The 25,702-nt window shown below is 34.1% G+C and overlaps 2 protein-coding genes, 1 long non-coding RNA gene and 2 pseudogenes across 11 annotated transcripts in view; 3 read left to right on the forward strand and 2 right to left on the reverse strand.

Annotated features, from left to right (window-relative positions):
* The window catches only part of LOC126610519 (uncharacterized), a 102,275-nt gene extending 82,685 nt beyond the window's left edge, over positions 1 to 19,590 (reverse strand). Inside the window, exon 1 of the long non-coding RNA XR_007618562.1 lies at positions 19,387 to 19,590. This is a non-coding gene — a long non-coding RNA (uncharacterized LOC126610519). The remainder of the gene's footprint in view (positions 1 to 19,386) is intronic.
* The window catches only part of LOC126610493 (ankyrin repeat-containing protein ITN1-like), a 60,787-nt pseudogene that overhangs the window by 22,178 nt on the left and 12,907 nt on the right, over positions 1 to 25,702 (forward strand).
* LOC126610479 (uncharacterized) overlaps positions 1 to 25,702 on the forward strand; it is a 74,466-nt gene that overhangs the window by 19,217 nt on the left and 29,547 nt on the right. For 3 of the 8 annotated variants that reach the window (XM_050278541.1, XM_050278548.1, XM_050278549.1), the window contains exon 2: positions 18,014 to 18,176. The gene's annotated coding sequence lies outside the window, so the exon portion shown is untranslated. Of the gene's footprint in view, positions 1 to 17,671; positions 17,831 to 17,933; positions 17,979 to 18,013; positions 18,177 to 18,710; positions 18,817 to 25,702 lie in introns of those variants that run through there. The other 5 variants (XM_050278551.1, XM_050278550.1, XM_050278554.1 and 2 more) reach the window with 4 other exon arrangements.
* Positions 4,186 to 7,819, reverse strand: LOC126610504 (protein CONTINUOUS VASCULAR RING 1-like). 2 transcript variants are annotated; one of them, XM_050278599.1, is made up of 4 exons: positions 7,634 to 7,819; positions 6,941 to 7,049; positions 5,968 to 6,022; positions 4,186 to 4,933 (listed from the first exon to the last, which is right to left on the reverse strand). In XM_050278599.1, exons 1-4 carry the CDS (start codon positions 7,757 to 7,759, stop codon positions 4,903 to 4,905), a joined length of 321 nt encoding a protein of 106 aa, XP_050134556.1. In that variant the 5' UTR covers positions 7,760 to 7,819; the 3' UTR covers positions 4,186 to 4,902. The 2 variants fall into 2 exon arrangements, with proteins under 2 accessions (XP_050134556.1, XP_050134557.1); XM_050278600.1 differs by lacking the exon at positions 5,968 to 6,022.
* LOC126610411 (uncharacterized) lies at positions 19,680 to 24,860 on the forward strand (annotated as a pseudogene).

The following is a 25,702-nucleotide window of genomic DNA, read 5'->3' on the forward strand; positions in this document are numbered from 1 at the left end:
GTTGTACCGCTAATTAAACAGGGGGCGGATTAATTAATGCTTAATCTCTCATTGTTTCTCAATTTTTCGGCAATGAAATCTTTTTCTTTTTTTTTTCAAGGCAATGAAATCTTTAGATAAGAGAGTTGTTGAATATTTATACATACACGCTTCTTAATTAGGAATGTAATTTGGATGGTCTTTTAAATTATTCAACCTCAATTTTGGATTCCTAAGAGTGAATTGGAATGAGTAGAATCGAGCTTAAACTGAAAAATGATAAGAGCGTTTTTCCATGATATGTCAAATTTATAGTGACATCATTAACTTTTAGAAAACACAATTGAGTTTGGCTTTAACTGAAATGTTTTAGTCACATGAAATAGTGCTACCAATTTTGACATTATTTTTGTATTTTCTCTCTTTTTTAAACACCATGCCTACCTATTTCTACCATTAAATTTGAAGTGGTGCTAATGTAGATGCATAAATAACTTTTACAAATGAAAAGATCTCATCTTATTGGAGATAGCATTTGTAGATGAACAAAGGGAAGGGAAAAAAAAAGTATTTAAGTTGGTTTTTGTTAAGGGAATGGAAAGACATAAAATGGCTTGGGACTTAAACTTGGACATCTTATTTCCTTATGATTGCAACATTTTTTAAAGTTGAAGTTTGAGGAAGCCTAAAGAAGTTTAAAAGTTTATGTGTTGAACTTTGAACATCATATAACATAAATTAGACAATATAGACTGAGAAATACTCGCACTGAACACTTCACTTAATATCAAAATACGTCTTTTATGTTGTAAAAGTCACTTCTTTATAATACAAAAGCTCATATTGGATTGTTTGCCAAATAACAAACTACTTCTTTGTAAACGTGCTACTAACAAAAGTGTTTTATAGAGAAGCGCTCTCAAACATCCCAGTATTCGTCTAGTTATATATATATATATATATTTCTTCCTAATAATAATGAAATATAGAGAAGTGCTCTCAAACAACCCCTAACAAAGAAATATTGAGATAAGAGAGGTCTTTTTTGGCAATTTGTTTCCCCTTTCAAAATTGATGATAAGTGCCTCGTGGTGTAAGAAGCATGGGATGATGACGACGATGGTGATGACGGATACGATTATGCCCCTGCAACATACATAGAAGGTGATGGCGATGACGATGATTCAAATTATGACTATGCTCCAGCAACATCTATGGAAGGTGATGATGACGACAACGATGATGGTGGTTATGATTATGCACCTGCTGCATACGAAATTAGTAGAAATTAGTAGTTTATTTTCATGTTTTTATGCCGGCTAACTAGCTTTGATGAATTGAGGAATTATAACGTGCTAGTAGGATTGCTCGATCCCTTCGAAATATTTTGTTAATGGTCGAACTATTTACGAAGTACGTTCAATTTAAGCCAATCAGTTGTCTCTGATAACATTAATATATGGTTAAATGGAGCAAAATTGTGCAAGGTTAACTTGTTATTATTAGGATATACTGTTTCTTTCCTAGCATACTAAAAAGTACCACAATATATATGGAGAGGAAGATAACAGAATTCTTAGAGACTAATTAGTGGTCATGGGAGTGCAGAGATTTGTCTGTTTGTCAGATACACGGCTTGATACAACAAGTGTCATAATACAATTGGCTTAAAACTTTTTTTAAAAGAAAAAATTCAACCAATTGTATTATAACACTAGGCATATCGGGCCGTGTTTCTTGCATTTTGAAAAATTTCTCATATAAGTGGGCTCATTAAAAGTGTTATAAGCACGTTGTACTAATTAATAAGTTATTCTGGAATGATTAAACCCCAATTAATATGAAAATTAAGAAGAAGAAACAAAGTAGCCACTTACTAGGAGATTTTTTTTTTTTATGACGGGAACATAGATGGTACACCACGTGTTTTTATAGAAGCGATAGAAAAAATAAGTTATTAACTTTTTAACACACATCCCACTATTTGTATAATGACACATAGTATACCACTTCGTGTACTAATTATATTGAAAAATCCCTCACTTACTAGCAAAGACAAGGAGAAAGCATAAGGTCGAATATTGAATTGGGATGTGAGTGGAGTACACGTAGGCGTTCTTGTAAATACATGAGTGCATTGGCATTGCTCCATCGACTTTTTCCTTGCCCTGCCCGTCATGTGCCAAAACTGTATCACTCTAACCCTACTCTCGTCCTTCAACAATTCTACATGAAGATGGATCTGGTCCGCTCTACAGTTCTACTTTTACTGTTGAATATGATCAACTGCTTGTAATTATTTTAAGAGTACTTTCAAACAATCATTAGAGTATCAATAACTTTTTCTGTAAGTATGCACTATTAAGTCTCTCTAAACGCTAAAAATACGACAAAGACCGCACATGTATATAAACGGTGATCTCTTCTTTTCTCTTTGGAAGTATTTTCTAGGTAGAAAATTCTGTATTTTCTTATATTATAGATCCGTAGGCGACTAGACCATATGAAAATTGAAATTGTGTTTATCATATGATGACATGAAGTCAGTGCTACAAAGAATAAATGGAGTTTTAACGAAAAACACACAGTTATCGGAACCATTTTTCTAATTCCTCTTGAGCTAATGTAACATTAAATAATAAATACCTAACATGTATGTCTTGAGCTAAATGATGTTACATAATCAAATAGTACTATACGATCATCGGAACCATTTTTCTAATTCACAATTTAAGAAAAACTCCTGCAAAAAATCAACCAAATGAGTAATAGTTTAACCACTGATTAAAGTTGTCAAAAATTTCAAGATTTATTGAATAACATAGTTCATATATTTATTACATATCTATCAGATTACTACACGGTTTCATATTTGGTTAAATTTTAGTATTGTTCATGTTTAAAGGGTAACCTCGAAAATAAAAAGTTTAAATCATGTTTACAACATTACAAAATGAGAAATAAAATAAAAAAGATAGAGCGAGAAAATTTAAATTTGAAATTTGCTAGTATTCGTTCATAAAATAAAGGATGACTATTAATTGTTTGTACCATAAGATTGAAAAGCAAACATGAGCCTTTTCTTTGATGTATAAAGCATATTGTTCCCACCACAAAACACGTTGCCATTTATCTCGATCGTATTCATGTATGAATCTTTTGCAAAACTTCGATCTTAGACGTTCAATTATCAGATAGTGGCATCGTGGTTCTTCACTGGAAACGTCCTTCCCTTAGTTTTTTTTTTCAAAAAGCGACTCCTGCTTTTCTTTTTCACTTTGTTTTTGCTTTTTTTTTTAAAAAAAAAAAGTAGCTCCTGAAAAATTCACCGTCCTATTATGTGGAAAAACAGCTCCTATTTTACGTTGAATAAGAATTAGTTTAATCATTGATTAACGTTTATTAATTTTAGATTTTACTTAAATAACATAGTTTATCTATTTATTATAAGAAAATGCTAAGAAAACTCTCTTAAAAATGAGACTCTCTATGGATTTTCCGTCATCTCATGTTTTTTGCACAATATTTTATTATGTTGGCACGAAAATTGTGTAAAAAACATGAACGACGGAAAGTTTATGAAGACCCCACTTTGAGAGTCTTCTTAGCATTTCTTTATTATATAATCGTTATATTACTGAATTTGGTTAAACTTTAGGGAAAGGGATCCTCTTCGATCCGTTCCACAAAATCCTCCTCATCAACTAATCCATGTATTTGAACTTTGACCCAACGGCTACAAACAGGGGCCCACTTTAAAAGTTATAATAATTTTAGCCGTTAAAATTAAATTTTAAGGGTCTGAATTGTTTGATTTGGAGGATTCGGTGGAAGGGATCCGGAGGATCCCTTTCCAAATTTTAGTATAATTGATCTTTAAGGAGTAATATCCAAAATGAAAGATTTAAATTACGAGATTGCAAAATAAAAAACAAAACAAAAACATAGAGCGAAAAAATTTAAATGAGAATGCAACCAATATTGGTTCGGAATTAATGTAAGAGGAAATAGCCTTTTCCTTAACGTGAATAAAGCATCTTTCAGAGTTTCCAAGAGTCTTTTGGATAGTATTTTGTTCTTTCGGGTTCCTTTCTTAATTTCTTTTTTCCTCTCTCTTTCCATGCACCTCTCCGGATCCCTTCCTCCAAAGTTTACGGATCAAGTGATCCAAACCTTTAAAATTTAATCCGGTTAAAAACAGAGAAGTTAGTAAACACTTTTAACAGTTACAATAATTTTTTACTGTTAGATCAAATTTCAAGGACCCGAATCACTTGATATATGAACTTTGGAGGAAGAGATCCGGAGAGGATCCCCTTCCTTCTCAAGTCACTAACTAAACATTATTATATCATAAACTTTTGTTTTTGTCAATTGAAGGATCTTGACTTGGGTTTAGGTATCTCAGTGTCATCGATTCAGCGACACAAACACAACCACTGCCATATTTTTCAGTCTTAATCTGAACCACTGCAGTGCCATAAGGGTGGATACCGCCATACAGCCCACAAAGCTTCCTCTTCATCCTCCTTCAAGTCAAAACTTTGGAATTCTATGGATGAAGTGATTGTTACGACCACGAAGAAACGACGACTCCCAATAACAGTACATGATCATGATCCTCTGGGCCTAGCGCATTTACGTCTTTCCTTGTCTCTTGATACTCTCCCTGCAGGCCGTCATATTCGGCCTCACTCACGACAGCGTCACTCTCAACCTCGACCACGTCCTCATAATCTCCCAGTACTTCTCCAGCGGCAGCCACAGGATCCAGCGGTCAGTGACAGTCAATGGACGATGATCCTCTTGCGGGCCTTTGCATATCCTTCGCATGTCTTTCTTTGTCTCCTGATCATCAATCCACTTTCTCAGGCCACATTCAGCCGGACGCGTTGGCCTTTACCATTTGGAGAGAGCGAAAGGCTAATCAATTAATCCCCTTCTCCTGATTTTCCTGAGACATTGAAGAGGACATGGGTTAATTAGTGTGTGACAAACATATGAAGGAAAATATGCATGATTTAGATCTTTGATGAGGCAGGACCAAGCCATGATGCATCTATGATAATCATCCCAGTAATCAAAACAGAATTACTACAGATGACAGAAATGGAAAAAGGCAAAATTTTTGAAGTGAGAGCATCTTCTGTCTATATTAAGTCACACCCAGATCGATTCTATGGTGAGGCACAATCAAGCCGGTGATGCATAGTCATCATCAGCTCATCCTCATCATCACATATCCGAGTTTATGGACTACAGATCACTGCCAGCTTCACCATCAGCAACTCAATATTTCATACTTCTTTCAGATTCTTATGATTTTTCCACCAAGTAATTGTTTTGAATTTTGAAGATATATTGCATCCTGGAACATTTCAACATTACAAAAACCGATATAAGAAACGCTTCTAATGACCCACTCGAATTCGCAAAAATACTTGCCCTCCAAGTGCACCCAACGTTTTCTAGTCAAATGCACGTTCTCATTTTCCCAGCGTAACCATACTTAATAGTCAACGCTGGACATTACATAATCAAGTTACTTTTAACCATACTTAAACAGAGTACATACCGCATATATGATAAATACAATTTCATGGAGATAAAAGCAACTCTTTTCCATCACTAGTTTAATCTATCATTTTCAGGTTTGGGACATGGTAGGTAAATTCAAGCTAGGGGATCAAGTCTATTCATCCCTAAGCTTACTCACCAGTTCCCTCCCATATGGATAGATTTGGTCTGATAACATCCTTGGTGTTGACCAGGAACACATCACCAATGTAATGATGGTTCGTGGGAACATAAACACAACACAACTCTTCATCTCCAGAATAGCTCTTCAAAATAATTTTGGGGACAAGGAGAAATAAAGTCACCATTACAAACAGTCTGAAAAACCAATTACGTTTAAAAGCACAACCTGTACAACATCATTTCATCTGTTGTGTTCTTGTTTTTCACAATGAAAAGTTATTAGCATACCTGAAGGACAACGGATGAAGTGATGAACCCGAATGCATGTTCACAAATCCAGGACCTAACATGTATATGGAAGATGAAAGGTCAGTTATACATTGTACAACCAAAACAAAGCAGAATCACTGATAACGTATGTTTTGACTGTAAACCAGGCATTATATAATGAATGTGAAAGAAGCATGTAGTGTCATATGCAGCATTACGGGTATATTTCTTGTCTAAATCCAACATTGACCATACCATATGTGATGCAGGAGCCAAGTTAATAAATTAGAGTCCTAGTGTCTGATGTACTAAATGCAGTTTACACATGTACTCTGCAGGTTCATTGTCTTTGAGTCTCTCTATGTTACAAGCATCAATGTATTAGGTGTTCATAAATTAGTCTTTAGAATTCCGAGTATATTAATGTGAATCTGTCCAGGTCCATGTACAAATTAGCTTATAAAAGGAGCTACTTTGTAAGCTTTTGGATTTCCTGCTTATGTGTGAAGCACAGGTTGACTTGTAGTGATTCCAAATTTCCAAGTCGACTTCGGTGTGATGCCAGAATTTGTCCAATTGCTCTAGTGGAGTGATTCCAATGCACCTTTGGCATGATGCCAAAGGCTAGAGTGATTCCGGATCTCTCTTTCGTTCCCATCTCTTCTTATTGTTACATACTCTAGATAAGATATATGGTCAATAGTGCAATCAAAAACCTTTTTCTAAGAATAAGACAATTAAGCATCCAAGTTAAAGAAAATCAAACCCCTAGCTTCACCAGCATCTGGATTTCTTTTCTCTAAGGATTGAAACAGTCTTTACTGAATTCGGATTATCGCACCAAAATTTGTGTCTAGGATTAGATGAAGAGAGAAAACGGACTAGATACTTAGCTCAGCAACATCATACCCCAAGACCAATAACTAATGCAAGTTAGAATGTACCAATCAAATAATGGGGTTTAAGGAATGCATTTCAGAATACTTCATACCAAAAATGTTGATTCCAAGTTGAGCATGTATTGGAGAGAAGAAGCTATCCACAAAGTGAATAAACCACCACGCAATATAGAAAGTGATCGCTATTGGAAATAGGACACACTGCAATGGAACAAAGAGTGAGCAGCTAATATGATATATATGAGCAAAAAGCAATCTCGAAGAAAGAGAAGGAAGCCTTGATCTCATTAGCTACCGCATTAAACATGCATCAAGAAAAATCCACACACACCTGACAAATTAGCGTAAAATTACATGAAATGGGCTCAGTCTAAAACTTATAAGAGGCTAAGTTGTACATTTGTTGAATTCATCTAGCGAGGGCTATTTCTCTATCTTATCCAAGTATTTCTTTGCCTGTAAGAAAAATCCTAGAGTTCAAACAAATGATATACTTCTGCTTTCAGAAAGAGAGAAAAATAGATTACAAATACATGGCAACGATCTAAGTTTAAGTTCCTATCTAAAGCATTCCATCTTTCAGCATACCTCATGGCTCAACCTAATAAATTTAACAACTACTCTCAGCTCTAAATCTTAAGAATAATCAGGAATCCAACAACTTTAATTCGCAACCTATGCAAAAACTTTCAGCTTTTCCATCGAATTTTCCTCCATTTTCTCAGCAACCAAACACAACACTACCACACAAAGCAATGAAATTTGAAACAGAAATCGAAACTCACCTCGTGGCCTGTGTGGTGGGAGGAGGAGGAAGATGAGGAGGGTTTGGACGATGCATCTTCGTCGCCGGAGTCGGCCACCGGAATGAGAAGCTCACAATCTCGCGGTACTCTGTCTTTGCTCGCCATTCCTTTGTATTTTTGGCACTTCAAATATTTTGTTTTTATTTAATTAAATTTAATTATTATTTTAATTGGGTGAGGATTATTAAATAACGAAAATAGTTAATCCTTTTTGTAAACATTCCTAGAATAAGTATGATTGTGTAAATCCTAGATTAGATTTGATTATAGTTATGCTTTCCTATTACAACTTGTATTACTTGGAGGAGAAGGAATATCTTCTCTCCCTTTACTACTATAAATAAAGGCACAATGTAGGAGAGATAACAACACACACATTCCCCTACAATTCTACAAACACACATCTCTCTTCTCTCTCCCACTGCCGCCGGCCCTCTCTATTTTGTTAGATAAAAATAGACCACAACAAATCCTGTTTTTTCAATTATTTAAAAATATAATAATATAGCGGAGATTATAACGTGCATGTGAGGACTTGAAAGAAATGTTATGTTTTGTTGTACCGCTAATTAAACAATGCGCTGATTAATTAACGTTTAATCTTCAACAGGATCCTTTCTAGATTTTTTTTATGAGAATCATGAAAATTCGTGAATCTTATCTGTTTATTGTAAATCGTGATGTCAGTTTTTGTTAGATAATGTTTGTGTTTAATTTTAAATAAAATATTTAAAATGATTTCTGACCGCACAATGCTACGATAAATAGACATGGTTCATGGATTCCTGAAATTCTCAAAAAGAGAATCCGAGAACAACCACATATAATAGATAAGCAGTGATGTTAGGTAGACTAAATTTGTAGATTAAATTTGCAAATTAAATATTGTGTCACCAATAAAAAATAAGTACGTTAATTAACAGTTAAGTAATAATCTAATCATTAACTTCTATATCATTTAGTTTATAAATTTTTATTTACAAATTTAACCTTTTTAATATTAGTCACAAACAAGAGTGATAAAAAGAAAAAACTTAAATGTGAAAGGATAAAGGATAATTAAAAACCATTATTTAAATAATGGGCGCTTGCGTTTGATTTTTTTCAGGAGTTTGACAGGATGAATGGGAGTGGGTGGCAATGTTTGGTGGGATCTAACTTCGATTTCTTCCCTCATTCACTGGCGCTTTCATATATTTTCTCCGGAGACCATAATTTCCTTTTCTTCAAGGCTGCATTATATTGGCTTCTTTTTTGTTGACCGCACTGTTTCAGTTTTTCTACAGTGGAAAGCCCTTTTTGTCCATGTTGGCCACGCGTTTTTCATTGTTAATCTCTGCTGTATTGTTGGAGAACAATTCAGAAATAAATAAAAAATAACAGAAATAGCAGAACTTGAAATACTTTATTGATAAAAAATACTTACTTACACAGAATGAAATAATAGGAATAAATATAGAAATTGAATTGATACTAACTTGATTAACCATAGGTAGAGGCTAGCGCAAAAGTTATGTCATTTGAACAGTAATTCCGTCACACTCTTGTGATTGTGGTTCTTCAATGTCTGCTCAACCAAGATACAACTACCTAATTCTATAACCCGTACTAGATTATAGAATTCTAGCTAATTGTTTTGTGTGTTTACCCTCTGGAAAATTTGGTACGGAAGAGAAAGAGGAAGAAAAAATAATCTCATTTGGAAACTGTGATTGCAAATATATAGGTTGTTTCACACCCCCTTCAAATACATGTTCAGCGTATTTGAAAATACACAACTCTTTCTAAAAACTGTCTCTTAATCAAACGTTTCTTAATTAATATGTTAATTAAAAAACTTAATCTGAAATTAAAATTAATGAACTTGGATTAAATTTAAATTCCAAGACTTTTGTCTTGATTAATTAATATTAATTGTATTTGGGTATATTATATAAACCTAATCCCACAACCAATCCAAGCCTTCCATCTATTTCTAAATTAGTATTTGGTTCTTCAATGTCTGCTCAACCAAGGTACAACTACATAATTCTATAACCCGCACTAGATTATAGAATTCTAGCTAATTGTTTTGTGTGTTTACCCTCTGGAAAATTTGGTACGGAAGAGAAAGAGGAAGAAAAAATAATCTCACTTGGAAACTGTGATTGCAAATATATATGTTGTTTCACACCCCCTTCAAATACATGTTCAGCGTATTTGAAAATACACAACTCTTTCTAAAAACTCTTTCTAAAAACTGTGTCTCTTAATCAAACGTTTCTTAATTAATATGTTAATTAAAAAACTTAATCTGAAATTAAAATTAATGAACTTGGATTAAATTTAAATTCCAAGACTTTTGTCTTGATTAATTAATATTAATTGTATTTGGGTATATTATATAAACCTAATCCCACAACCAATCCAAGCCTTCCATCTATTTCTAAATTGTCCTAAGTCCTAATCACTAGAACAAATGACCAGACCTATATAAATGCTAATGGGAACTAAAGGTTCCCCGATGTGGCTTCTTGTTCGCTTTACCTTTTGCTTCATCCGTGCTTTTCATGTCTTCCTTTCGCCCTCTGTTTTTCTTGAATCCTCCGTTGCTCTCGAATTCCTTCGTTCCTTATTTCACAAAATATTCACCAAACAGATCCTGATTTTCGTTTTTTTAAGGGATTTTGTTTGCGCTCTCCGTTTTGAGGGAAGTTGTGTTCCTCTGTAAAGCTAGCTGTAGAACTAGGGTTCTGGGAGTTATGTGGAAAGTCATAAAATTCGTTTCTAGGGTTCTTAAACTTGCATTGGCGGGCCAAAACTTCATAGTATTTGTTTCTTTTGCCGTTTAGGATTCCGGAGTTGTCGCCGGATTTCTGGCGAATATGTAGCGCAGTTTGGGGGCTGTCTTTAGATCATTGTGAAACAAATTTTATTGAACTCAGGTACATTTTATAATAGCTGTATTTAAGTTTTTATTTTGGATTTGTGGTGAGCTGCAGTTCTTTGTCAAGGCTTTCGTGCTTAAAAGGGCATTTTGCGTTTTGCTACCTCAGTTCATAAATCTTAGATTTGGCAGCAATTGGAACACTACTGTTATTTTTTGGGTATGTCATATGTCCTTCCATTTTTTCCCCAATTTGAGTAAGTATTTGTAGTTGTTGGATTGAAACGTGTTTGTAATTTTTGAGAAGAAAGGAGTGAATGACTCCAATTTTAGGAAGTTTATGCTTTTGGTTTGTATGAGAAAGAGAGAACACGAAGTGGGAGAGGAAGATACAATATAGTAAGTTTAATTGTAATTTTATTTTTATATACTGTTAGTAGGGGAACCCATCTGTTGGGTGCAAGATATAAAATATCGATGATATCGGAAGTATCGGTAATTTAAAAATACGGAAATATCGGGATATTATCGATATCAATAAAAATTGAATAAAAACCACGGAAATTGTAAAAAAAACTTAGAAATTTTTATTGAAACATTGGAGAATATTTATTTAGTTAATTATATATTAGTTTATAAAAAAAATTAGAAGGAAATGCATTACATGATGGATTTAACTGATTTAAGTTGATTATACAGCGAGCTGGCAAACACTGTGAGTGTAGAAAATATGTAGTAATTAATGAAAAAAAAATTAAACACACCATAATCATTTATATATAATGATTTACTACAATATTTTACACTTTATACATTGCATGGTAAGATGCATGAGTGATTTAGAATATTGATGAAACCACCATTACTTTTTATCTTGTCAAAAGTTGTAAAAGTTGTAAAAGTTGTCAAGAGTCAGAGACAAAGAGTCAGAGACACGGTTTTGAATTATTTGGATGCTTTTTTTTTCCTCTGATTCTCACACGCCACCACACATGCACACAGAGATCGAGAGCCCACACACGCACACAGAGACCTCAGTCTCTCGATCCTTCTCTCTTCTCTCTTCTCCCACACACACGCCAAGGTTCTAAAAAACGTTAGGCGCTAGTCGGACGATGGCCTAGCGCTTAGCGCCTAGGCGGCTGGACGGAGTCTAGGCAGACGCCTAGGTGGCCTGAGCGGATTTAGGTAAATTTCTTATATATTATATGAATTAATTAAATTTATTATATCAGATATAAATAATTATTGAATAATATATTATTTCTTATAGAAGAACATACATATACGAATGTTTTATGTACATGTATAATATGCTTACCTAGAAAAAAAAACTATCTAAATAATTTATAATTTATGTAACATTTATATATATATATATATATATATATATATATATATATCCCAAACTTTTTAAATATATAAAAAACCCACGCAAGTGGGTGTGGGTGGTTTCAATTAAAACCATATGATGACCCTTGTCCACCTTACCTGTTCACATCATTCACATCACCGAAGGCCCCTGTCCACCTTACCTTTTTCTTCTTCTTTGCCCTTTCAGAATCTCAAAGATTTATTTCTCTCTCTCTTCGCATTCCCTCTTCCCTCAGACATCTCGATCCTTCTCCCTCCCTCTCCTTGTTTCTTCTCCGATTCTTCCCCATCTCTTTTCTGCAACTTACCTTCCCAGAGCAGACAGACAGACACACACCCCATTTCCCCGTGTTTGCCCCTTCCCTAATCCCTCGAACCTTCTCCTTCATTCTTTTCCTTGTTTCTTCTCTCCCCATCTCTGCAACTCTTCTTCCCGGAGCACAGACACACCACACCCACCCCCATCATGACCTCCACCATAGTGGCGTACATTTCAGCGAGCACCATCACCACCTGTGGACCGTTCCTCCTCCCTTTCTCACCTCCTGGCGGCGGCGAGCACCATCAGCCTAAACTTTAGGTTGTATGAGGCGGAGGATCCATCAAACCCGAGCGGGTTTTAGGATCCGGAGAGAGGATTGCAGAGAGAGGCACAGATCTTGGCAACTGCGACGACGGAGAAAGAGAGCGATATTATCGATAATAACGATAAAATCGCGATATTATCGATATTATTGATAATATCATGATAATCAAGTGGAACACTGTGAAAATATCGCTGTTGCAAAAAAAAAGATATTATCGGCGATATTTCACCGATAATATCGATATTTTAGACGTTGATCATGTATAGCGAATTTTCAAGTTTAGTACGTGAACAACATAAATCAGGTGATGTGTAGCTTGTGTGTCTGTTGAGCTTCACATACTTGCTCTGATATCATAAAAAAGTTGAAGTTCAACCATAAAATCAAATGACAATATGGAGAGTAGCCTAATTACTTGGCATCTTTAAAGGAAATCCCTATTAGGGATTTCCACCATCACTTTGAGTACTCGTTTAAGGACTTAAAGGAATATTTATGTCCCTAAAGGAATATTACCTTCAATGGGAGAGTCCTTATTATAATAGAATACCTAAATTTGAAGTTTTTATGATTTGATGTGATAATTTGATTAGGCACATTTCTTGTTGGATAATACTTGGGTACTCACTGGAAAATACCCAAAAAACTGACTCTTTGAAATGGCCCAATTAGAATTTTACACCTATGATGTCCAAACAATAGATATGCTCATACACAAACACCCCTCTTCCTCCTCACGGTCAACCCATCTCTTCTCCGTTTGCTCTGATCGTTTCTCTCCGACGACCCCAACCTTAATTCCTTTTATTTTCCAGCAACCACCTCTAATCCCTCGCTTCTCCGACAACCGCCTTCGATTCTAATTTTTCCGGCAACTGCGAATAGACAGCCTCCCTCGATGGACGTTGTCGTTCCCCGCTAGCCTTAACCTGCTGCTCCCCGATGGACACCCTTGATTTACTCAATCTTCTGTTGTGTGGTCAGAATCCTGATCTTCAAGCCATGGTCAGAAAGCTGCAGTGGTGGAGGCGTTGGGGTCCTAGGGATGAAGATGGGGATGTTTGGATGAGTTACTAGCGTTTGGTTTTTTTTTTTTTTTTGAACAGAATTATTAGCGTTGTTTGGTTACGTGTTTTATATAACTTGAACTTTAACTGTTGTCTTATTTACATTGGGCCACTTCAAAGAGTCAGTATTTTGTGTACTCTTCGGTGAGTACCCCAGTATTTTTTTTGTTTATGTTAACTTTTTTTAATTAATTGAAAGCATTAAATGCATTAAAAGTTTCAATCAAGATTGTGAGCTCCCTTTCTACTCAAGGTGCAATTTTTTTTTTTGTTTATGTTAACCTTTTTTAAATTAATTAAAATTATTTGAAGCATTAATCAAGATTGTGGACTCCGTTTTTCACTCAAGGTTGTCCCTATATGTAAATACATATACACTATGTATCTGGTGAATCCTATACTTTAGGGACTTACTTTCCGATCCATTTGAGATTATACGATGGTTGTCCCTATTTAGGCACTCTACTGGAGAAGCTCTAATAAGCACATATAAGGTCTATTTTTTATGAGATTTATACTCTCAACAGAACTTAGAGAGTGAGAAAGATATGGTCTTGGATCATATATTTATGAATGTGACTGAAGGTGGAAACTGGAATGAAAGTCTTGGATCGAAACACCATGGCCATGTAAGTAGAGTTTACATGGATGATCGCTTGATAGCATGAACCAATAGATTTACATCGAATTAATTGGCAAAGAAGGGACGTACGTACTGCCAGCGCAATGCAATGCTTCAAGTCCAAGTCTTGAGGTGCAGGAAAAAGTGATTGTGCCGTTGCAGTCCAATATAGAAATGTATTGATGCTGTATACTTAGAGCAATAGCCTTCACTGCCCAAACTATAAGAATTTCGTTCCCTACAACTTGTCTTCAAAATAGTAGAAGACATGTTTCATGACTTTTTGTAAACTGAATTTTCACCCTTAGATATCTTTTTTTGTGACAAGATCAATCCCTTGAAAAAGGGCTCACATGTGTTGCAAAATCGCAAATGAAATATTTAATTAAAATTTTAACAAAAAATTAATGGATCAGATAATGCATTCACACTAAAACATGAGCATGATTTTATGTTTTTGTAGTATCTGCAAACACAGTTAATATTTCAGGTAGTATTTGTGCAATTTTTCCCTAAATTAAATAAAATGAATCATGCAAGGTCGAATAACTAATACGATCTCAACATAAATCGAATTAACAGTTGTAGTCAATTATATATATCAAACAAATCGATGGGTTTGACAATCGGAGGGTTTTGGTTGATTGCCCAAACGTTTCTTCATTCAGTTTCGATGCCGGTTGGTTTGACAAGTTTGTGGTGAAGAATGGTTCGTCCCATTATGAGATTCGTGCTGGCTGATACTGAGCTCCGAAAGCAGTGGTTTAAGGTAATTTTCTTGATTTGTGCTCTAATGAAGTATTATTTTATTGATTTGATTATTTCTTGAGCAATGTAGCAATAATGCCAAAGATTTGAGCCGTATGTAGCAGCTTGGTTGGTATTCTGATTACATAGATTTTGGTGTTTTCGGACTTGAAATATAGCCGTGTATTTTAATACCAGAAATTATAAGTCTATTCGCGAAAGTCTAAGTCAATGCCACGTACAATATTTGTTAAGATATATTTAGGGAACTGTTATTAGCACTCCAAAAATCTCATTCTACACTCCCCACAAGTATATTTTTCTTTCGAATTATAGAAAGTTTGGAGCGCCAAATGAGATTTTTGGAGTGCTAATAATAATTTTCTATATTTATATACATTTTATTTTAGTTTGGAAGTCGACTTCCTTTTTTATTTTCTTTCTTTATAATATTGGGAGTATCACTGATTGTGACCTTGTGCAACTAGTTGTTAATTCGTTTTGAATAATCAACATTATTTCTTACAATGTTTTGGGCGTATGAATAACAGAAAGAAAACGGTCATGATACAAGCTAATAGTAGTAATACTAATTAGTAAACAACATGTGCATGATGTTAGCTTATAACCAAGTGGCATGAAGGGACAAATGTGTAGGTTTCATGCATGACTTGGAATAGTATTAGAAAATGCATGATGTTTGCTTATAACCAAGTGGCATGAAGGGACAAATGTATATGTTTCATGCATGACTTAGAATAGTATTAGTCGTCGGGAGATTTTGCATCAATTTGTTTTTGTTTTTAATATGTATATATTAAGTTCTATTTTAATGGGATTGCTCACCACCCCTAAGTTGTGATAATGCCTTTATTTATCGTTATGTGAGTTTAGTTAAATTTTGAAATTGTGTTTATCCACTACATACATTTCGATTTTTTTTTAGTCAAGCGATATCATTAGTAAGTTAGATGTTAGATTAGTCACCGATTGAATTCGAACCCACGCCGTCATGCAAGAGCACAACACTTTTTCACCACTGTGGTAAATGGCCACTTGCCAACAAGTTGATTGGCCTGTGTGACTTTACTAATACTATTCCAAGTCATGCATGAAACATACACATTTGTCTCTTCATGCCACTTGGTTATAAGCAAATATCATGCACAAGTTGTTTACTAATTAGTACTACTCTTATTCAGCTTGTATCATGACCGTTTTCTTTCTATTATTCATACGCCCAAGACATTGTAAGAAATAATGTTGATTATTCAAACGAATCAACAACTAGTTGCACAGGATCATAGTCAGTGATACTCCCAACTTGATAAAGAAAAAAAAAGGAAGTCGACTTCCAAACTAAAATAAAATGTATATAAATATAGAAAATTGTTATTAGCACTCCAAAAAACGGTTAAAAATATTCATTGATCTACCAAAAGTTATCATGGACGTACCCATTTTTCTATCACAGATAGGAATATAGAGTCTAGAAGATTCTCATTTAATTGAAATATACCAAACTCATTAATCACTCTAACCAGAAGCTCATTTAATTGAAAAGAAAAAGGAATCAATACGTAAAAATTGAACCAATCAATTGAACACATACCAATTATTAAGCTAATTAGTGCTCTAGAAATTTAGAGATGTCAAATGATGAAGAAAATGAAGAGGAAAAAGTTTGGATGACTACATAGGAGTAGATGGGGGTGCAGAATGACAATCATGGGAAATGGAAGGATTTTTTAAAGAGAGAGAAGGGGATTTGCTCAATGGAGATGACGGACTGGTTAGGGTTTTATTTTTTATTTTTAAGTAGATTGAGTTAGGTGTAAAAAGAAGTTTGATTGAGTTAAGTTTTGATAAGTAAGGGCGGTTTCGAAAATAATGTTGGGTGTAAAAAGATAATGATAGATAAATCAAATACAATGTGGGTATAAAAAGTAAGCTGGGTTCATCTATAATATAATGCAATCTAAACACTTTAATTCTCTTACCCACTTCTTGAGTCTAAAATCATTCACTAACTTGACCGTCGAAGATCCTTTGGCCGATACACCCCCGGTTCTAGGCTTGCTCACGGTTATTTACTACTTTGCAGGTTATTCGGATTTGTGCTCAACCACCACTCACGACGGTGCTCAAATTTGGTTCCAACAATCCCTAATTTTGTTGTAATTTACTTCTCCGAAGTTGTAAAATGACAAAATGCTCATGTTTAGCTAAGTGAAATCCTACGTGGATGTTTAAGCTCAGTTCATTTTTTGTTTCATTTCTTGTTGTATTTGAGTAGTACTCGTCACTACTTACGTGTGAGCACAAATAGAACCCAAATCGAACTAGTAACAAAAAAGTAACGTTCGTTAAAAGTTTAAGGGTAAAGTGGTAAATTTACACTCATAGCTATTCTACACGTCCTTCACGTGTCATGTTTTGTCTCAGAAAATATCTGTTTTGTCTTCTAGTGAAGGCGGCTTTTATATACAGACACTTTTTTTATTATTTTTATTTTGAAAGATTATACAGAAACTTTCACCTTTGAGGAAATCATTTCATCGGTACGGCTTCTCTCTCTTCTCCCTCTCGATCCTCTTCCTCACTCCTCTTCTCTTTGCAGCGCAGAGAGCAAAACTACCTTTAGTGGATCAACTTCCAAACGACCATCGTGGTCTACTCCTCAAACTCAACTCGGCCGTGTCTTTTGTACGTGTCCCATACTTGGACCCAAAGCCGGACCACCACGACCTCAGTGTTGTTGAAAATGGCGAGTTTTTGACACAGATCGAAGGCGGAGAAGTCCACTGCAGAACTTCGTTGAGTTTCAGAGAAATTGCGACGGATCGGTTTTCGGTTTTGGAAAAAAACCGAATCGTCAGCTTTCTCTGAAGGCTTCCCCATTTCTATCCAAGTGTGAGTGTTGATTACGTTTACGTGGTTCACTGTTTTTTCTCTTTGTTTTCATATATAAACACATGATCACGGTCTACCTATATTAAAATCTCCTTCGGATAAGTTTTCAGATTGAGCATGGCAGCAAAGACCGTTCGAATAAACCCAGGTATCTATCATCAAAGTATTAAATCTATACGAAAGGTTCTCTTGATTTCCTTTTGTGTAAGGAATGCATGGTCATTCATTCTTGAATTTAACATTAAGGGTAGAATCGTGGAGAATAAGTAGACGTGCTTTCAAGGTTTCAATTTCAAACCTTGACATCAAATTCAAGGATTGGTGACCATGAACCCTTGATCATCAGGTGACCAAGAAACAAAACTCAACATCTTTATCTCTATCTTGTGCATTATTTTCTTTCATCTTTCTATTTAAAATTTTAATTTTAATTTTTCTTCCCGATAAACTTCGTTGTCCACATCTTAACCCCTTCCGTACCATTATTCTGCTCCCCGACTTGAAATTGAGAAAACCCATTTTTCTGTTCCAAGATTCACTTCAAGCATTTTGGATATGTTAGCCGGCAGTGATAGGTGAGGAAGAGAGGGAGTCCGCCGGCGAGGTAGTGTTAGGGTGCGTGAGGATTAGGGGAATGCTTAGGTTATTTCTTTTTCTTCAGTATTTGGTTTTTATTTTTTAACTGTGTAAGTTGAAGTTAAGTTAAAAAACGCGTGTCACTCAATTAGATTAACCAGAGAAAATTTTGGGTGCAAAAAATTTGAGACTCACAAAATATATCCTCACAACAAATGGTACTCAAGAGGCTTTCTTTCTATCCAAACTCTGTATTTGATTTCTGTACGGGTGATAGTAACCTATGAAGGTATGGCTTTTATAGGAACCAAGAAACCAAGAAAACAATAGGAACTTGGCAGCACCAGTGCTATAGAACCCCAATTCAAGCTGAAGTTTTATCAGAAGGTTTCCCCGTTTCAATTCAAGTTGTGAGTTGTTAATTACCTTGGTTCACTATTTCTTTCTTTGTTTCCATGTATAAACACATGATCATGATCTACCAATTATAAAATCTCTTTTGGATAAATTGACAGATTGAGCATGGCAGCAGAGATCAACCCAGTAGAAAACCCAGGTATGTATCATTAAAATCAAAGTATTAAATACATATGAAAGGTTCTCTTGGTTTCCTTTTGTGTAAGGAATACATGGTCAGTCACTCTTAAATTTAATATCAAGGGTGAAACCGTGGAGAATAAATGGATGTGCTTTCAAGGTTTTATATCAAACCTTGATATCAAACTGAAGGATTGGTGACCATGAACCATTGACCATCAGGTGACCAAACGTTACTCCAGATGCCTTCTTTCTATCCAAAATCTTCTTTCTATCCAAAACTTTGTATTTGAGTTCTGTACGGATGATAGAAACGTATGAGGGTGTGGCTTTTATAGGAACTAAGAAACCAAGAAAACAATAAGCTTCCTTGCTTCACGTCCCACCACAAAACCAATAATTAACCACCTCAATTTTTATTCTACTCTTTAGAAATGATGTACCTTTCCTATTTATATTTTTTACTCATAATTTGAGACTTGACAAGTGTATTCTACCAACAAATTAAACTAAGTTTTTACCACGAGTTATGAGTTTAATTTGGTAGTAGAACACACATATCAAGTGATGAGTGAAAAAAGTAAATAGGTAAAGGCGAATGAGGAAGCTATCTAGCATTCCTCTTACTTTTATTCAGTCTTCACTATTATTTTTCTTTCTTTCTGTCAACATTTCTCCTCTATCAAATAAGGAGGGACCTCTCAACAGAAAGTAGTTAATATATCCCTTGTTTAAAATGCCATATTTAATTTCATACGTACCCTTGACAGTTGATTATAAACCTTGGTTCGATGCTGTGAAGCGGAATGATTGGTGTGCAGCGAAGGAGTTTCTCACCCTACACCCCAGTGCAATAACAGCAACGGATTCATGGGGGGATACAGCTCTTCACAATGCAACATACGAAGGGCGCGAGCAAATTGTGGAAGAGCTGGTGCAGTTGATGACGGAAGAGCAATTGGAGACCAAAAATACTTTTGGTGAGACGGCTCTTACCATTGCTGCTGCAAAAAACATCAAGATCGTTGAATGCTTGGTAGCGAAGAACAAGAAACTACTCGGTATTGCCCGCGATTCCAGCCAAATGACTCCGATTCTCATTGCTGCAATGAATCCCTAATCTCTCCATCTTTTCCTTGAATCGGTTTCCTCCCTTGACCATTTTGAACGTTCTGGAGAGGGAGTTTCTTTTTCAAGTTCTGATTCTGGGTTGCAGGTTAATGGAGAAGGCGCGGTAATAATTTCTAATTCGATTTAATTGTAGAACTGAACTTGGGTTGTGAATCTGTTCCTCATTTTTATCTTCAATTTCTAACCACTGAACACATTTGAATCCGAACTCAATAAGTTTTAATCTTTAATATTTGAAAAAAAAAAAAAAGCAAATCGTTGAAAACAATCTCTAGAATTTAGAAATTGAAAGGAAAAAAAACTTCAAAATCCTTAAATCCAGTCTCCAGGTTGCCTAAAATGATCAGGGGGAAAAGATTTGGGTTCGATTGGACTTCGGTTGTCTTGGCTATGCGTCGTTCGCGAGGTAGAGATTCAGAGCAACGGAGAAAAAGAGAGAAGAAATGTAACAAGTTGTGTTTAGTTGCAACCCCACGATCTCATTAAAAGAGATCGGACGGCTGTCACATCATCCTTATTTTCTAGCTAAAATGGGGATTCCTCACCTTGAAGAGCTTCGAACATATATGATAACTGGTCTAAATATACATACGTACAGATATCGCATATTATTTACTTCGACGGTGCCCACACTTGCTCTGTCCTTTTCGAACAAGAAGCCCTATATATGAATTTGCGCTTCTGCCCTTTGCATTCCCGAGTGGGACGTCGCTCAAATTTTGGCAATGGTGGATTTATAACTGTTAGTAATATTTTTTATTTTTTTTATTACGATCAAATTTGTCAACATTATATGTGGCATGTATAAATGTCACCTTCCGCATAAAGGGTTTTATGAGTTGGTTCAAATAAGGTGGTCTCCCTAATATTTTTCTTAAATCATATTATAAATGGGTACTACCATAATGGTGTGTTTTCATCCACAAAATTTGTAGTAAAAGATAATTGGTCTTATGTCAAAGACATTATCTACCAGAAGTATTTTGAATGAGGAATTCGTATTTCTTAATAGGTATACACGTATGTGATGCTCCTTCCGTTAGTGATGCTCGTATAAATGTTCAAAATCAAGAAAATGAACAAGGTGATCAAGGGAATAGCACAGGTATGTTACATCTCAGAAGTCAAACTATGATTTGATATGTTGGCGTCCTTTTCATATGTTCTGCTCTTTCTTTTTTTGTTTTGTTTTTAAAATTATTGAGCTGCTCTAGGGTTTCATATAAAATTTCACTACAGTAGATAAGAATTGCATTTTATTTTTCTTTGCTTATGCCATATATCATCTAATCAGGCTTATAAAGATATTTTTGGCAGCAAATTTAATTTTAAATTTGTTTCGCAGGCTTGGGTTTATTACAAGTACTTCCATCGAGGCTTTCAGAGTTTTTGGGTAAGTGGACATTAATTAATTAATTTTGTTTTATAGAAAATGATAAACACATAATTAACTTCTTCTCTCACACATCTGTTGAAATTATGTATGTTGATTTTGTTTGATTTATCGAATCTCATGGCCACAAATTTAGAGGAATTTGTAAGAATTTCAGTTTTCTTTTGTTTAAATTATCAATTTTGTTTATCTATGGACTCATTAAAAATGTGGTGAGTTGTAACATTGTTTTGAATCTCAATGTAGGAATAAACCACATTCGTGAACTGAAATTGCACCATGTTCGATCACAACAAATTTTGGACTTGATAAAATATTTAAATAAAGAAGAAATGGCGGAAATTTATGAACTATTTGATACAGTAAGACTAGCTGCTCAAAATGGGATTGTTGAGCTCGTTATTACTTTATGTAAGGCCAAACCAAGGTTATTGTTGAGCTCGTTATTTCATCATGCTATTGAATGCCGTCAAGAAAATGTTTATAGCCTTGTATACGGGACTGGTAAAAGAAATTACCTCGTGACTTTGAAAGATGGTTCCGGGAAAAATCATGCTAGATTATGCAGCGATGTTATCTCCTTCAGAAAAGCTTGATGGTATTGCAGGTGCAGCCTTGCAAATGCAGAGAGAAAGGCAATGGTACAAGGTTAGAATTATTTATATATTTTTGTAGGCTTGCTTACATCTATGGTCCCTGAAATTCAATCCGAGTACTTGACCTCACAAAATTCAAATGGAAACTCAGGTTCATGCCCCTCATTGACCAAAATTTTAGACTGAAACTTCATTAATTTAAATAATTTGATTGAGGGACAAAATACTGAATATTAGTGTTAACAAAGAAAATTTAATAATGAAAATTAGTAATTCCTTCTAAAATCATGGAAGTTTTATTTTTTGAGTTTCTTATTATTATTAAGGGGAGAGGGAGAGGTTCAAAACTTTTACAATAATTAACCGGAGAGGGAAGTTTCGAACCCAGAATACAAGGATGGACCGCTCGAAAAGATTAACACCAAATAAGGATTTATAATTTTTTTTTTCCTCAAATTTGAATTGTGTGAATTCTAAGGAATAAAAAAAAAAAATTTAATATGGGTACGTTTTAAGCATTGGTACATGTTACATGTAATACAGTAGTACATTTTTTATGAAAAAATTGGTGCATTATAAATATATAAATGGGTTTAAATAAAAGATTAAAAAAAATTTGAGTACAAATAAGAGTAAAAATATGGGTTATAAAAAGAAATTAAATGCACGGGGTACAAATTAAACTAAAAAGAAAATTTGTATCTAAAAAAAGGTTGCAATTAAAAAAAAGGTACAAGTTAAAAAGCAAAAAAAAAAATATGCAAAATTTAACTACAAATATAAATATACCAAACCAAACCTTTCTAACACTAAATGAATGTATTTGAAAATGATTAAATACTTTTTATTTATAAAATTTAAATATGCTAACATGTAAATATTTAATTTTAAAAAAATGATGTGGATATAAAAGCCAAAGGATCTCCAAAAAAAATGGAAGAAAGAAAGTTTTTAATCAATGAAATAGAAAAATGAGAAATGTGAATCTAATTTCTCTAATTCAAATTGTGTCACTTAATACCTGAAATTTAACTTCTTCTCACTTTATCCCATGCCAATATTGTCCATGAATAGTATAAATTTTACCTCATTATATGTTTAAGCTCAGTATGAATCAAGTTGAATTTATTCCAACATGAGGAACTAACGTATGAAACACTAATTCAAAAGGAAGCAAAATAAGGAAAATTTTATTTGAAATCGTATAACCTCTTTTGATGCCTAACTTACTTTCTATATTCATTTTATTTTAAATTATATTATCAATATTTCTTTAGCCCCAAATTTAGTACCTAAACTAGCCTCACAACCCCAATTCAATATATAAATTTAGTTATACACTCATTTAGAAAATAAAAACCCAAATAAGTGTTCTGTAGGTGTAAAGAGAGCAATATCTCTCATATATTTGTCTCTTGCTTAATCCCGTATATGTTTTAATTTATCCTCATCTACTGATTTTGCTTAATCCCATATAGATGATTAAAAAAATTACAATACCATACATGTTTCTGGTGCTAATTATGCTGGAAAATGTACTCATTTTGTTACTAAACATTAAAAAAAAAATCAAATAAAAAAGCTATCGTAAATCGATTCATACCTTCGTTGGAGGATTCAAACTTCAAAATCATTATCCATTGGTCAAGAAGAGTTTTTTTTTTTTAATATATTATTTATGAGATCGTCTTATGATTTTAGTTAGAATGCACATAAGATAAATATTGCATGATAGTAGGGTTTGATTATTAGGTGTGGGTTTACTTATTGTTAATATCATCTCGTACTTGATAATAATTATGCAATAACGTAAAAAAAAAATCACATTTAAAGTTTAAGTGTAAAGAGAGAACATATGAATTCAAATAAAAATTTCAAAAAATAATAAAAGGTAAACAGGGAATGAATAGTTTACAAAACAGATGCTTATAATGGCCAAATTTCAATAAGATGCACATTTATCCTTCATTTTTTTCCCTTTAAAATTACTGAAAGATTACGATCACCTCAGGTCACTACGATGCATTAGTTTTTGTTCAATGAAATGCAGGAGGTAGAGAGTAGTGTGGTTACAGCCACGGGAGCCTCACCTTTTAAAGAAGATTACTTGAAAGCCGCTAGATTATTTACCCAGAACCACAAGGAATTGCATGAGAAAGGAGAAAAGTGGATGAAAGATACATCAAGTTCTTATATAATTGTCAGTGCTCTCATTATTACAATCATGTTTGCTGCAGCGTTCACAGTTCCGGATGGAAACAATCAAGAAACAGGGTTTCCCGTATTCTTAAATGAAAAGTTATTTATGGTTTTTATAGTTTCAGATGCAATTTCCCTATTTTCTTCTGTAACTTCAGCGTTGATGTTTTTGTGCATCCTTACATCGCGTTATGCTGAAGATGATTTTCTCAAATCCTTACCCACAAAGATGATAATAGGCATTTCCACACTCTTCATCTCCGTTGCGACCATGATGGTTGCCTACTCTTCTGCCATATTCCTCATGCTTCGTGACAAATTATGGATTATTACTCCAATATTTTTCCTTGCTGGTATTCCCGTCATATTTGTTTGGATGCAATTTCCCCTTCTTGTTGAGATTTTCGTGTCTACTTATGGCAGAGGAATATTCAATAGGAAAGTCAAACGTTGGATATAAATTCTTGATAGTGTATGCAATATGTTGTGTAACTGTAGTAATGAAATGTTTGTCACTTATAAGAAAGTTTGCATGCAGTGGGCACACTACGTAAGTGGTTGGTTCCTATAATAAAAACCCCATTGTTCAATTTTTTTATTTTTTTTATTTTTTATGGTCGAACTGCAGTGGCTGAATGATTGGGCCTTTTATTGACTCAAGCCCATTTTGTTTGGATCTTGACAATTTAAATAGAGATTAATTATTAATGTTATCTTTAATTCTTTTAATTTTTCTTCTTACCATGAGCAGAGGAGTCTAGAGAACTCGTAGACAATAGCTCAGTTCTTACTGGTGGTTGTATTGTGAATGGAAGAATGTGAGTCTCACTAGTTTAATGAGAGCATTCTCATTAATTGTGGGAAAAGGTCCCATGTTAGCACCAAAATTTTCTAAACTGTTTTTGGCTTGACAACAACAATTAACATTCTCATAGTGGTTTAAGTTGAAATGTAATTTCTGATTCCATGTTAAAAAAAAAGTTAAATTACGAATTGGAACATCTGTAAAATGATTTAGCTTTTTTTTTGGTTGTTGAGGGTGTAAAATGATTTAGTTAAAAATTGGAGTACATAGGGAATTTACAATCCAAAGTTTTATGAAATTAACCATGAACTTAACAAAGTAATGAGATGTTGAAATGCCCAAAATAACCCGAACATAATTCATGACTTATTTTGGATAGAAAAGTTAAAGGAATTAAGGTGAGATGACAAATTAATAATTTCAGAAAGTTGATATAACAAACTATTTAAAATATTAGTTCATATAATAAATTAAAAAATGTATATAAATTCATATGCCATTAAAAATAAAAATAAAAATAAAAACTCTTAATTTATTCTGTACAAAGTAGCAAACTTCATCAAGTTAGCTAAAGAGGTATGATTTGTACTAATATATGTCTACAATGCTAAAATGGACGGTTTCAAATCAAATTC

The sequence above is a fragment of the Malus sylvestris genome, chromosome 17, assembly GCF_916048215.2.
Source record: "Malus sylvestris chromosome 17, drMalSylv7.2, whole genome shotgun sequence".
NCBI classification, from domain to species: Eukaryota; Viridiplantae; Streptophyta; class Magnoliopsida; order Rosales; family Rosaceae; genus Malus; species Malus sylvestris.